Here is a 12,315-nt window from a genome sequence, read left to right on the forward strand (position 1 = left end):
TCTTTCCAGTCACTGTTAGCTTGTGAAGACTTTTTAAATGGTTTTCCCAACACTGACCCTCTTTCAAACTGCCTCTCCTTGTCTGAAATAATGACAGTATGATTGTGAAGGCACTTCCTTTTTCTTGTTGTGATAAGAGTTAATTACAGGGTGGATTTGAGCCGCCTTCAATCAGTAGACTGCAGAGACAATCCATGTCCTCCTCTGTCTCCTCCTGCACGGCTGCTCTTCTTGTCTTTACCATTTTTTCCTCCCTTTACACACTTTGTATTTAGAAAGTGAGACTGGGAAAGGGACAGTTAGTCACAATCCATAGCTCTCTCACAGTCCAACAGCTAGCTAGCCACATCTACCAGAATCATAATAGGAGGAAGTGGTAAAGTAGTAAAGCCCATCTCTTGCTAGATTTGATTGGCTGCCAGGGCAAAGAGTGACATTGACAAACCGTGCGACAGCGGGCCTGGCGCTGAAAAGTTGAGAATATTTTAACTTTTATGTGCGTCTAAAAACCACTAGAAAAACACATGTGGCTGCGTGATTCACGTGTCGGTTGCACACTACACACACACAAACACACACACATGTGCACACTTCTTACACTTCAGTTCTGAAAAGTGAAGCCAATGCTGACGTGCCTTGATCTTGCATTCTTCCTAACAGCCAGCAGGGGGCGACTCCTCTGGTTGCAAAAAGAAGTCTGATTGTATAGAAGTCTATAGAAGAAAATGAGCCTACTTCTCACTTGATTTATTACCTCAGTAAACATTGTAAACATGAGTTTATGGTCTCAATCACTAGTTTCAAGTCTTCAATACAGCGTGATGTTCATTTAGTAACCTATGGTCCAATTTACAGTCAAATAGAACATAAAGCAGGGGATAATTTAGGGCGGGGCTACTTTGTGATTGGCAGGTCGCTATCACGTCGTCGTCCGGGTTTGTCTGTGTTTTCGTCTTAGAACTTTAACCCTTTCACAGTGTGTTTTCAGTTCATGAAAGGTAATTGTAACATTATGGTCGCCTAAAAATGTTTTATCCCTTTGGTTCGGTTATCTGCATTCAGTTTTACATAGCTCCACCCTCTCGTGTCACTTCTGGTTGCAAAAAAACGAGATGGCGACGGCCAAAATGACGAACTCGAGGCTTCAAGCCGTAGTCCACAGACCAATGGATGACGTCACTGTGACTACTTCTGCTTCCGTCTGATTGAAACACTTGATAAATACAGGCCCTGGTAACTTTTTTGCCTTTTCTTTTAATGATGAGGGTGTGGATGTTATTTTATTCATCACCTTCAGGAATGTCGGTCTGTAAAGCCCGTAAGGACCCCCCCCCCCTTATAAAGCTGTTAAGTAACTCACATTGAGGCATTTCATTAGCAGTGATGTCTTTCAACGGAGAGTTTTAATCCACCATAATAGGCTATAAATGCCCGAATGTACCATAATGCAATTGTGGCAGATATATTTAATATTTTACACTGTTAAAAAAAATGTTTCAAATATATTGGACGCTGACAGAGTTCAACAAGATATATTGGTCCCCGTAACCATCCTTCAAAAAAACTCAACCGAAATCTTGTGTGAATTGCTGGCCAGGTTAAGAGGAAAATATTCATCATCTCGATACGATGCTCACAGCTTCAGCCAGACAGAGGCCTCTTACACTGTTAATTTCATTACCTCACCGAGATGAAACGAAAGACAAAAGAGTAGGAGAGAGGAAAGAGAGAGATGGATCTAGTTCAAGCAGCGCCGTCTCAGTGCGTATAGATATTCTCCTATATTTCAATTTGCTTCGTCTTGTACTGTTCCATGGTCTGCAGTTTAAATGGAGGACTTTTATGATGCAAATGCAGGCAGGAGCAATAAATCTCTCTCGCTCTTCTCTCCTGGGCTCTCCCGATGCAAAAGATGTGCTCTCTCTCTCCCTCACTTTCTCTCCACTGCAGCATCATGTTACACTTGCCCCCTGGCCACATGAAAAATGAATCAGGTCCAGGTGATGCAGTGAGGGAGTGGGGAGGGGGAGAGAGAGTGGGGAGGGGGAGGGGGAGAGAGAGAGGGGAGGGGGAGAGAGAGAGAGAGAGAGAGAGAGAGAGAGAGAGAGAGAGAGAGAGAGAGACCAAAAAGTAATGCTTTGACTGTCCTCTACAACTTCTAGGTCACTTTAATTTGGAAGATGATAACTCAGTCAGTCGCATACACACAAATATAACACACATACACGGAGAAATGCAAACACACACTTGGCCAAAGTAATTCTAGTTTGCTGTGAGATAATCAGATTATATCGTAGTGCCATGCTATTGATTATAATGGCTACATTAGTATTACTAGATTGGCACTCGGGGAGCGCAGACCTCCGCCAAGGTGCGTGACTTTAAAAACATCACAGCTCCCAGCTGGCGGTACCGTGAGGCGGTCGACTTGTTATTAACACGGTGTGTTTCCTTCTAACGTATCGTCGGATGCCTCTCTCATTCAGCAGCCTTGTTATGTCTGTATAAAGTTACACTACGTTGTCTCTCATCCCGTCATCTACCGCTTTTTTCTTTCTCACCGCGGGCGGACAGCAGCTTTCGCACCTCGGAGTCCCGCACACACATCCACACACGTATCTCTCTGCTCTCAGAAGGAGGAAGAAGGCGTGGTCACACGTCATCAGTTACACTGCGCATGTGTTATACCCTGTGGTCTTAAGGCTCAGGCTGATCGGAATTCTCAAAAGAATTCCTGAATCCGGATCATGATCCGGATCGCCACCAAAATCGAATAGATTGTTCATTGAGTTTCACTCCACCCCTCCAAAAAATGTCATTCAAATCCATCACAAACTTTTGGAGTAAACCTGCTAACAGACAAACAAACAAACAAACCAGCGCAAGTGAAAACATGGTAATAAAACAGGTAATGATTACACGCACACTGGCAATTCAGTGCATGTGATTATCATAAAGTGGGCATGTCTATAAAGGGGCGACTCGTGGGTACCCATACAACCCATTTTCATTCACTTATCTTGAGTTCAACCTAAAAATCACAAGATGCGTTAAAACGTTAAAAAAATGTTGAAAAAAATATATATTTTCAATTTGCAGAAACGTCAAAGTTTGCAGAAACGTCCAATGCCAACAATTTTTTTTTCTGGCGACTGTTAACTTTCTATTTTATTTTATTTTATTTCCAAAGTTAGAAGTGGAAAAGCTCAAACTAAATGTAAACCAAACTCTGAGGACTACAGTTTTCAAGACAGTTTTTTTGGGTCAGTACTCAGAACGTATTGAGGTTCAATACCCTGCCCTGATGCAGAGTAAGAGCACACAGCTGACTGGGGGCATAGAAACACACAGGTTACCTGACTTCTGGGTGGTGTGTTGCGAAAAAAATACATCTTGGGAAAACATTTGATTAACGGACACTTGATATCAGTAACCCACCTGAGCCTTTGCGGTGTTTCTCCACACCAGGGGGAGGTGGTGGATGTCCAGTACGCCGGCGTGGAGGACCTCAGGAGAGCCAAAGACAGCCTGAACCTCACCAACCAGATTGCTGTGGTCAAGCTTGGCCAAGCACCTTTGCTGTACAAGGTAAGATCAAATCAAATCTCTGGCAAAGTGCTTCCACTCTGCTCTGCTGATAAGGGAATAATACATCATGTGATTTAATGCCGTACTTGAGATCTACCTGATACTATAATTCTGCAGCAGGAAAAAAATAAAATAAATTCAGGCAGCAGGAGGAATGAGATCTTTTGGTCTTTAAACTAAGTGCAAGAGTAAAAAATGATTTTCCTATAATGAGGGGAGTTTAAAACTGAATTTTTCAAAATTATATTTTGTATTTTAATACACTTGCATCCAGATATAGCTCACTGCTCTTTGAATAAACTAAATAAAGCTCGCTGCACAGGAATTATTATACTGAACGGGGCCTAATGCATACACGTCGTTAATTCTTCATATTATTTTTGCCATTAATTTATCATACCTGACTCCTGTATCTGCACAGAGATGTCTCAATCTGTCTGCCTTAATAAGAAATATCATTAGCAATGCATTGATTGATTAGGCCTTTTTTTCCTGCTTGGATGTGTGCCACGTTCAGCTCAAAGCAGTTTCTCCTATCAATTAGAAGCTGACGGGGAAAATATAAATTCTAATCCTGTTAATTAAAACATAAATATCTACTTACGTGTTCATTACTGATACATTTATCTTAAATTTTCCATTAAATTAAAAGCAAATCAATTATACAAACTTCATATGGACTTGATGCAATATGGAAATTTGTACTTTTGTACTTCTTACGCAGTTCTATCCATGTATGTCAGTTGACTCACTACAGATGAACATACTAACTAGGCTGAAGTCAAATTAGGTACAGAGCTGTACAATAATGATATAGAGTTATTAACAATTGAGTGGTACCATGTTATATATCAATACCCTCTTACATCAGAAGTTATTGGCTCTAAACTGATTACCAGAGGTGGTTAGTGTCTTGCTCAAGGACACTTCGATACGTGGACTGGAGGAGCTGGGGATCGAACCACCGACCTTCCAATTGTTGGTGCGACCCGCTCTACCTACCTACCTAGATTTCTTATGATGTTTAGATGCGGAAGATATTGAATTTTGTTATTATTCTAACTCATTGTACCCCAAAATAACTTACAAAAAGCACTTAAAAAATATGCAACTCAACCGTATACTTCTTACTGTGTTACTACTACATTTACTTAAAGACACATTTTACAGGTTACATTACAGATTCAGACTTGACACACAAAATATAACAAATAAAATATAAGGCATTGTTATTCAGTAAACTGTCCAGCAACATATCAGAACTGAAAGCTGCACCTTGAACAGACAAAGTACATTTAAGTACATTGTGCTGATAATATAGCCGTATGTGTGTGTGTGTGTGTGTATATATATATATAACTATATATATATATATATATATATAGTTATATATATATATATATATATATATAACTATATATATAGTTGCATCGCCATGTTTCTACCATAGCCTAGAACTGAAACCAAACATTGTTAACTTTTCCTGCTTGGGCCGGAGTCAATGACATTATTTGCTGCCGTCGCCGCCACCGCTTTCTCTCTCTTGCTTCACCACTCACTTCCCCACTGGCTCTGTTCCAAATGACCTTTGCTACTCTTGCAACTGGCTCTAGAGAGGGCTCTCAACATGGCGACGGCTGAGCCGGCGGCTTACAGCTGGCGGTGATAACAGCGCAAACAGTGTTAACCTGCTACGTTTTTGTGGCAACGCCGTTGGTTGGGACGAGCTGCCATGCAATGTTTATAAAAAGCTGCGGCGGCTGCTCCCGAGCTGCGGTCATTTGATTCTTGGCAAAAGTTTAACGTACTTCGCCGCTGCCTGATGTGAATTTGGCACAAAAGGCCGGCGCAGCGTACGTAAATAAAGCACAGAGAAATTCTGATTACTTCACACACAAGAGGGAGGGCGACTTCATTCTCTGCTCAGGTAGAACTTAGATTACTCCTTTATGTCTTTACATATCCTCTGAATGTCATATGGAGAACCTTTAATAAATACAGGGTGCTAAATTTACAAGAAAGCTGTTTCCTTTGCTTCATTCATTGAACATTACTCTACTTCTGAATGTGAGGTTGGTGATAAATGACTGAAGCTAATGAGCCATAACAGGAGTAAATGGAGGTTACCAAGAAAGGAGAGGGAATGTTTAAAGAGGGGGTCACCATACCGCATTTACATTTACACAGTTAGACTTTTAAAAAGCCATTAAATGAGACTGCCACATGGGACCCTGCGAGCAACAGGCTGCTGCTGCTGACCTATTTTTCCCTCCTCGCCCACAGTTTGTGACAAATTTGATCATGTGTGCCTCATAATGCCTCTGTGTGTCAGCAGCTGAGAGAAATGATCGCCCTTTACGTATAAATGGGGAAGAATGACTGATGAGGCTCGTACCCTCACTAATGAGTGTGTGACGGTGACTGCAGACCCAATGTTACACATACAGCTGGATTCATATTTGATACGCAAACATGGAACACATGTTTTGACAGTGTGAGCTTAAGATATTTGGTTCCATTAATGCAACCTAATCACACAATGTAATCACAATATGATTTTATTTCAATATTGTCATATTCCAGCACACAACTATTCATAATAAATGTTTTAATTTCCTGATGATTAAAGCTGAAGTAGGCGAGATTGGAGCAAATGGGATTTAAAAAAAAGTTATTTTTATAGAACGGTCGCTATATCGTGTCCTTCGGTGCTCCTGATGGCATCTGCAAAATTTTACAGACCGGAGGAAAACGAGCAGTAAGAGCTGATCTGAGGTCTGCTGTCCGTCTGCCGTCTATGAGCCGGCAGACGGATCACTCACGAACTCCGACCAAACGGTAAAACTAGGCAGCGCGGATCAAATATGAATCAATATTATGTTACGTTAAAGGTCCCATATTGTGAAAGGTGAGATTTTCAGGTCTTTTATATTATAAAGCAGGTTTAAGTGCTATATCAATACTGTTAAACTATCAAAACGCTCAATATATGGAGAAATACACACACAGCCCGTATTCAAAAATTGTGCATTTGAAACAAGCCGTCAGGATTTCTGTCCACTTGTGATGTCACAAATGGTGTTACAATATTTAGACCATTTCACGGTTTTAAACATAAACATTCTAAATGGGTTCCAGTTTATTTCCTGTTGTAGTGTATGTGAATAACATCAGCTGACAGGAAGTAAACATGGACCCAAACTGTTGCCTAGCAATGCAATTCCGTTGCAATTCCGTTGAAATGAGCTAAAACGGAGCGTTTCAGACAGAGGGTAAATACAGGTATATTCAGACAGACGGTATGAGAAAAATAACGTTTTTTTTGAACATTGCAGCATGTAAACATGTTCTAATGGAAACACAAAATACAAGTATGAACCTGAAATTGAGCATGATATGGGACCTTTAATGCCTATTTCTCTCCTCAAATGTTTTCAGAATCATCTTGTAGTGCACGGTTTAGCTGTAAAATGACAAAGTTTGTGACGCAGCCACCATTGTGAAATCTCGTGAAGGAACGCCAAGTTCCGGTCACATAACCGGAGCACAGCCTATAGGAACACTCTGTCAATGAAATGACCTGTGATTGGTCAAAGTCTCCCGTCACGGGCTAGATTTTCTAAAGCCTGAAAACAGAGCCATGAGGAGGTGCAGAAGTCTAATTATCTCTCAGAACACTTGAATTACAATATGCTGAAAGGTTATTATGGATTTTTTGCCCAATGATGCCAAAAATATACTGCCTCCTGCCACTTTAATGTTTTTCCACACGTTTTCTATATATTGGTTTATTATTTAATGCATGTCCGTGTGAATGTCAGTCATATACAGTACATGTGTCTTTTATAACCATGTTCTTATGAAAGTTAGTAAAGTAAGTTTTCCCATGTGTGCATGTCAGTGTGTGCAGGCCGCATAGCTTGCCTACAAACAGTATGTGTGTGTGTCACACGTGCATGAAATTCTCTGCATTAACGTATTCTGTGTGCCTATAAGTGTGTGTATGTGTGTGTGTGTGTGTGTGGTGTCCCTGTTTCCAGTGAAGGACAGAGTTGTGATGAGAGGAGTATGACCGTGGCTGGTGTCACATATTCAATAAAATAGTCATCCACGCTCATAAAAAAACAAGGACGCTACATTTCCCATGGACAACAATGAAATACTGCTCTCGACTGTGACACCGCCCTCCCACCCAGCAGCTATTCTCTATTATTACCAGTAATGTGGAAAACAAACCAGTCATGTGAACAACAAAACGTACTTCAACAAGATAATGGAAGTCACTACTTCTCACTGATTAATAGCAGATAGTAGAATAGTAATCATTCAACATATACTGTAGCCAGTTGTGAGGTAAAAAAAATGAGAAAAACAACATCACAGTACTGACACACTGTTTGACTGACAGGTGATCTCTGGGAAGTACAGTGCAGAAAAAAAGACAGAAATGTCACTGCTCTCACACTAATATTCATTTGCTACAAACAAACACACACACACACACACACACACACACACACACACACACCGCACTTCTTCTCACACAGAGAAGCATCACTGAAAATGTGACCCTTGCAAAACCATTGCTATACAGCAGTCTACACCTTCCACAGTTAGTCCACCAAAAATATAATGTATATTTTGGAATGAGTAATATAAATAAAACTAAATCTTCTGGATGGCATATAATGATCAATATACTGTATAATGTGAAGTGGACTCGCCACCTCAACAACCTCGGCAGTGACCCGGCCTCAGAGCCAGGGTGGATCTTCACGATGCCTTTTTTCCAGTGCCTCGGGGCAACCTCCAGACTGCACTGGCATATCGGCCGATTCCCAAGATTCGAGGCAAACAGCGGTGGGATCACTTCCGACACTGCGACGTGATGCTCCGCTGTGATCATATTGAAACGCAGTCTGAACTTGACGCTGGTCCAAGTCCCCGCTACGGCCACCAATGCTCGAAGACATTTCCTCGTGTCTGGCGCGTCGACGGCTCGCGGAAGCCCATCGGCAACTTTGATTCACCAGGACTTCCCCTCTGGTGATGGCCGCTGCAGGATACGCGTTGGGCTACGGCGGGATGATGTGTTCACGGACCTCACGACCAGGCTCGGTCATTTCAGTGTTCCTCCTCCCCCGATGTCCACATGGGAGATGGGAGGGATGGACCACTGCCACATGACGTTTGTTGTTATGGGCGATGCGTTCAAGGACCTCGATGCCGGCTCGGCCCTTTCCATGTTGGCCCCCCACCATGGGACAGCCTTCCATTTATGGAGGGTCTGGCAGTGGAGAGGGCTGAGATTGGATATCACAGCTTTCTAGCTGCTGCGTTACAGCCGGTGGCTCGCCCTGTTTTCGTCCAGCACATTGTTTTGGCCACTCATTTGCTATCCAGTCTTACTGCTTTCATCAACCCTGTTTCCAGCAGCCAAATTTGATCTCTGATAAACCGACTACTCTACCTGCCCAGCACAAAATGTCAATAGATAGACAGTTGGCAACTATAGATGGTGAACATAATGAAGTATTTGTCCACTAACGAGCCATAAATTCCCCTTATGATTTGTTGGAGATGTACTCTATATGTAAATTGGCTTTTTTTTTGCTAACAGGTGCGCATTAACCACTTTTTCAGCTTGTTTAAAAACAGCTCACATGTTCTCAAGTGGAAATGTTTTTGAATCATTTTGGTGTGTCATGTGAGCAGTCCCTGTCTTTTTTCCTGCTCACATTAAAGCATTGTAGGTGTCAAACGTTACTCATTGTACCTTTTGTATGTGTGTGTGTGTGTGTGTGTGTGTGTATGTGGCCAGCTATCCCTACTGTCTGAGCTGGGTTTTGGAGGCGTCCTGCTTTACATTGACCCATGTGATGCTCCTTCTGACCGCCACACCTGGCATCAAGCCTTCAGAGTAACTCTCAACCCTGGAGGAGACCCTGCCATCGGTGAGTGTAAAAACATTTATTTGTAAAATCTATTTTCTACCTTCGGGCTTCACGGTGGTGCAGTGACACTGTCGCCTCAGAACAAGAGGATCACAGGTTCGAACCCGGCTTGGGGCCCTTCTGTGTGGAGTGTTGCATGTTCTCCCCGTGTTAGCATAGGTTTTCTCCGGGTTCTCAGGTTTCCTCCCACAGTCCAAAGACGTGCAGGTTAGGTCCATTGTTGAGTCTGTCTGTGTCAGCCCTGTGATAGTCTGACGACCTGTCTAGGGTGTACCCCGCCTTCGCCCAATGTCAACTATGATCGGCTCCAGCACCCCCGCAACCCTGAATAGGATAAGCGGTTACCGATAATGGATGGATGGATATCTACCTTCCTTTTCAAGTTTGGTAAAAATGTCAGTTTTGGCTGCATTGGTCAATCTTTACAATACAACAGGGTCATAACTATAAACGTAACTATTAACTAACTAGTAACTATTAAAGGGATAGTTTGGGTGTTTTGAAGTGGGGTTGTATGAGGTACTTATCCATAGTAGGTGTATTATTTACAGTAGATGAAGGCCGGCGTGCCCCCCAGCATTGAGAAACAGACAGGAGTACCGACACCAGAGCAAAGCAATACAGTGCTGTGGACGGGGACGGCAGAAACACGTATCTGCTTCTCAAAGCTGGGGGGCACGCCGGCCGTCACCTACTGTAGGTAATACACCTACTATGGATAAGTACCTCACAAAACCCCACTTCAAAAAACCTGAACTATCACTTTAAGTAATAACCAAAAGCAACTATATACTTTTTTTTAATTTTAGGCTTTATTTTATTACTTTAATTCCTTAACAAGTTTTTGTGCTTGCTGTAACAAAACAGCAACATTTGCTTGTTGCTGTCATACCCATCTTTCTCCACCCATTTGCAGTCTGCCTCTACACTGTCATCTGTTAAATAAAAGTGAAAAAAAAATCTTTTAAATTATAATAAAACTATCTATACAGTTCACACGGTAACACATGCTAATGTAACCAAATAGAAAACTCTCCAGACTGTGGCTGCTCCTTGATATTATGTCTTTGAATATCACAAATAGAGAGGGGACAAGGAGCTTCCTTGTTTAGTCCACAACAAAGGGGATATGAGGTACTTATCCATTCTTACAGACCGGAGTACCAACACCGGAGCAAAGCAATGCAGTGCTGTGGACGGGAACGGCAGAAAAACATATTTTAGCCACCTAAAAGAAAGGCTAACATAAATTTAAAAAAAATAAATAATATCCGTTCAAGTGTATACTATATTTAGACTATTTTCACCTCTTTATCGTGCCATCAGACAGCCCTTTTCTACTCCTTTCTGACGGGGAACTGAACAGAAAGTGAAACTTATCTCTGCTCCCTCCTAAGCCAGCAGGCTCAGATGACAAAAACAGTGTAGATAAGTTTCACTTTCAGTTCAGTTCACCGTCAGTAAATATTCCAAGTATAGTGTACACTTAAACGGATATCATTTATTTTAGGTTTGCCTTTCTAAGAGCCTAAAATACGTCTATTTCTTGATGCTGGGGGCACGCCGACCGTCATCTACTGTAGGTACTACACCTGCTATGGATAAGTACCTTGTACAACCACACTTAAAAAAAAAAAAAAACTATCCCTTCAATGCTAAGACTTGAAGCACAGCTCTTATTCCGAGTTCATCAGGACTAAATGTCCTACCTTGGCTAACCCAACACCACACCCCCCTCAACACCTCCAAAAGCACCTTTTTACACAAATCTACAGAGCATGTGTAGACAGGATTAGCAGATAATCTGTCTATGAGAATATATTGACCTAGTACTTATAACTCTCCTGCTGTTGTTGTTGTGGTTATAACGCCTCTTATACAAAAATGTCATATAACACTAAAACACATATAGTATAGTAATACTGATGAAAACTGTGTATTTTACAATTCACAAAAGCATGTAACAGACATATTACTATCACCACAGTTTATCCACATTTCATGGAGCTACTTTTCATATATTTTGATGTATATGCATGGATTTTGTGGTTTGTGGTTGCATCTCTCAAAACCAAGATGGCCGCCGGACGGCCAGAAATGCGAGAAGCAGGAATATCTTGCCAAACCCTCTATAGTCGGAGATCCTTGCAGGTAAATAACATTTGGTAACATCAAGTAATAATTAAGGAGTAATAAAGTTGTTAAAATTTCCAAATATTGGTTTTATTTTGGGAGAAAATGACGACATCATGCATCGCTAGCTAGGCTATATTTCAACTACAATTAATACTATTATACTGCGACTTTGTTGTTCTTGACAATACTTCATGTGCAGGTACTTTTTTGGTTGTAAATCAACTAATATATATTATTAGAAGGAATGCAACTTGCAGTTTTTGTAACAAAAATAATATTTTGACAATATGGAACACAAAGAAGTGTTCATTGAAAAAATATATAGTTCGACATGGAGAGTTAGGGAGGGGCTGAGGAGTCAGGAACATTTTTGCATTGCATTGAACAGTAGGCTATTAGCCTATACTGTAATATGTTAGAATGTGTTAGTTTAACAGCATTGAAAATATATATTATTTTATAGTTTTAACACTATAAATGATTTTATTCATTGGTTTGTTTAATACATATTTCTTCAGTTGAAAACTCAAGTGCATGCTGTCCACCTGAGCACCTGTCTAAAGACGTATATAAACACTTCAGAAATTAAATCCTGACTGAGTTTGTCATAATTTATGCATGAACGGGTTAATTCTAC

General features: G+C 41.2%; 1 protein-coding gene across 2 annotated transcripts in view; it reads left to right on the plus strand.

Annotated features, from left to right (window-relative positions):
- Nucleotides 1–12,315, plus strand: part of naaladl2 (N-acetylated alpha-linked acidic dipeptidase like 2) — a 534,957-nt gene that overhangs the window by 293,042 nt on the left and 229,600 nt on the right. For both annotated transcript variants that reach the window (XM_074636907.1, XM_074636908.1), the window contains 2 exons: nt 3,469–3,588; nt 9,410–9,542. In XM_074636907.1, the coding sequence (XP_074493008.1) occupies nt 3,469–3,588; nt 9,410–9,542 (253 nt within the window). The remainder of the gene's footprint in view (nt 1–3,468; nt 3,589–9,409; nt 9,543–12,315) is intronic.

The sequence above is a fragment of the Sebastes fasciatus genome, chromosome 5 (genome assembly GCF_043250625.1).
Source record: "Sebastes fasciatus isolate fSebFas1 chromosome 5, fSebFas1.pri, whole genome shotgun sequence".
Taxonomy (NCBI): Eukaryota; Metazoa; Chordata; class Actinopteri; order Perciformes; family Sebastidae; genus Sebastes; species Sebastes fasciatus.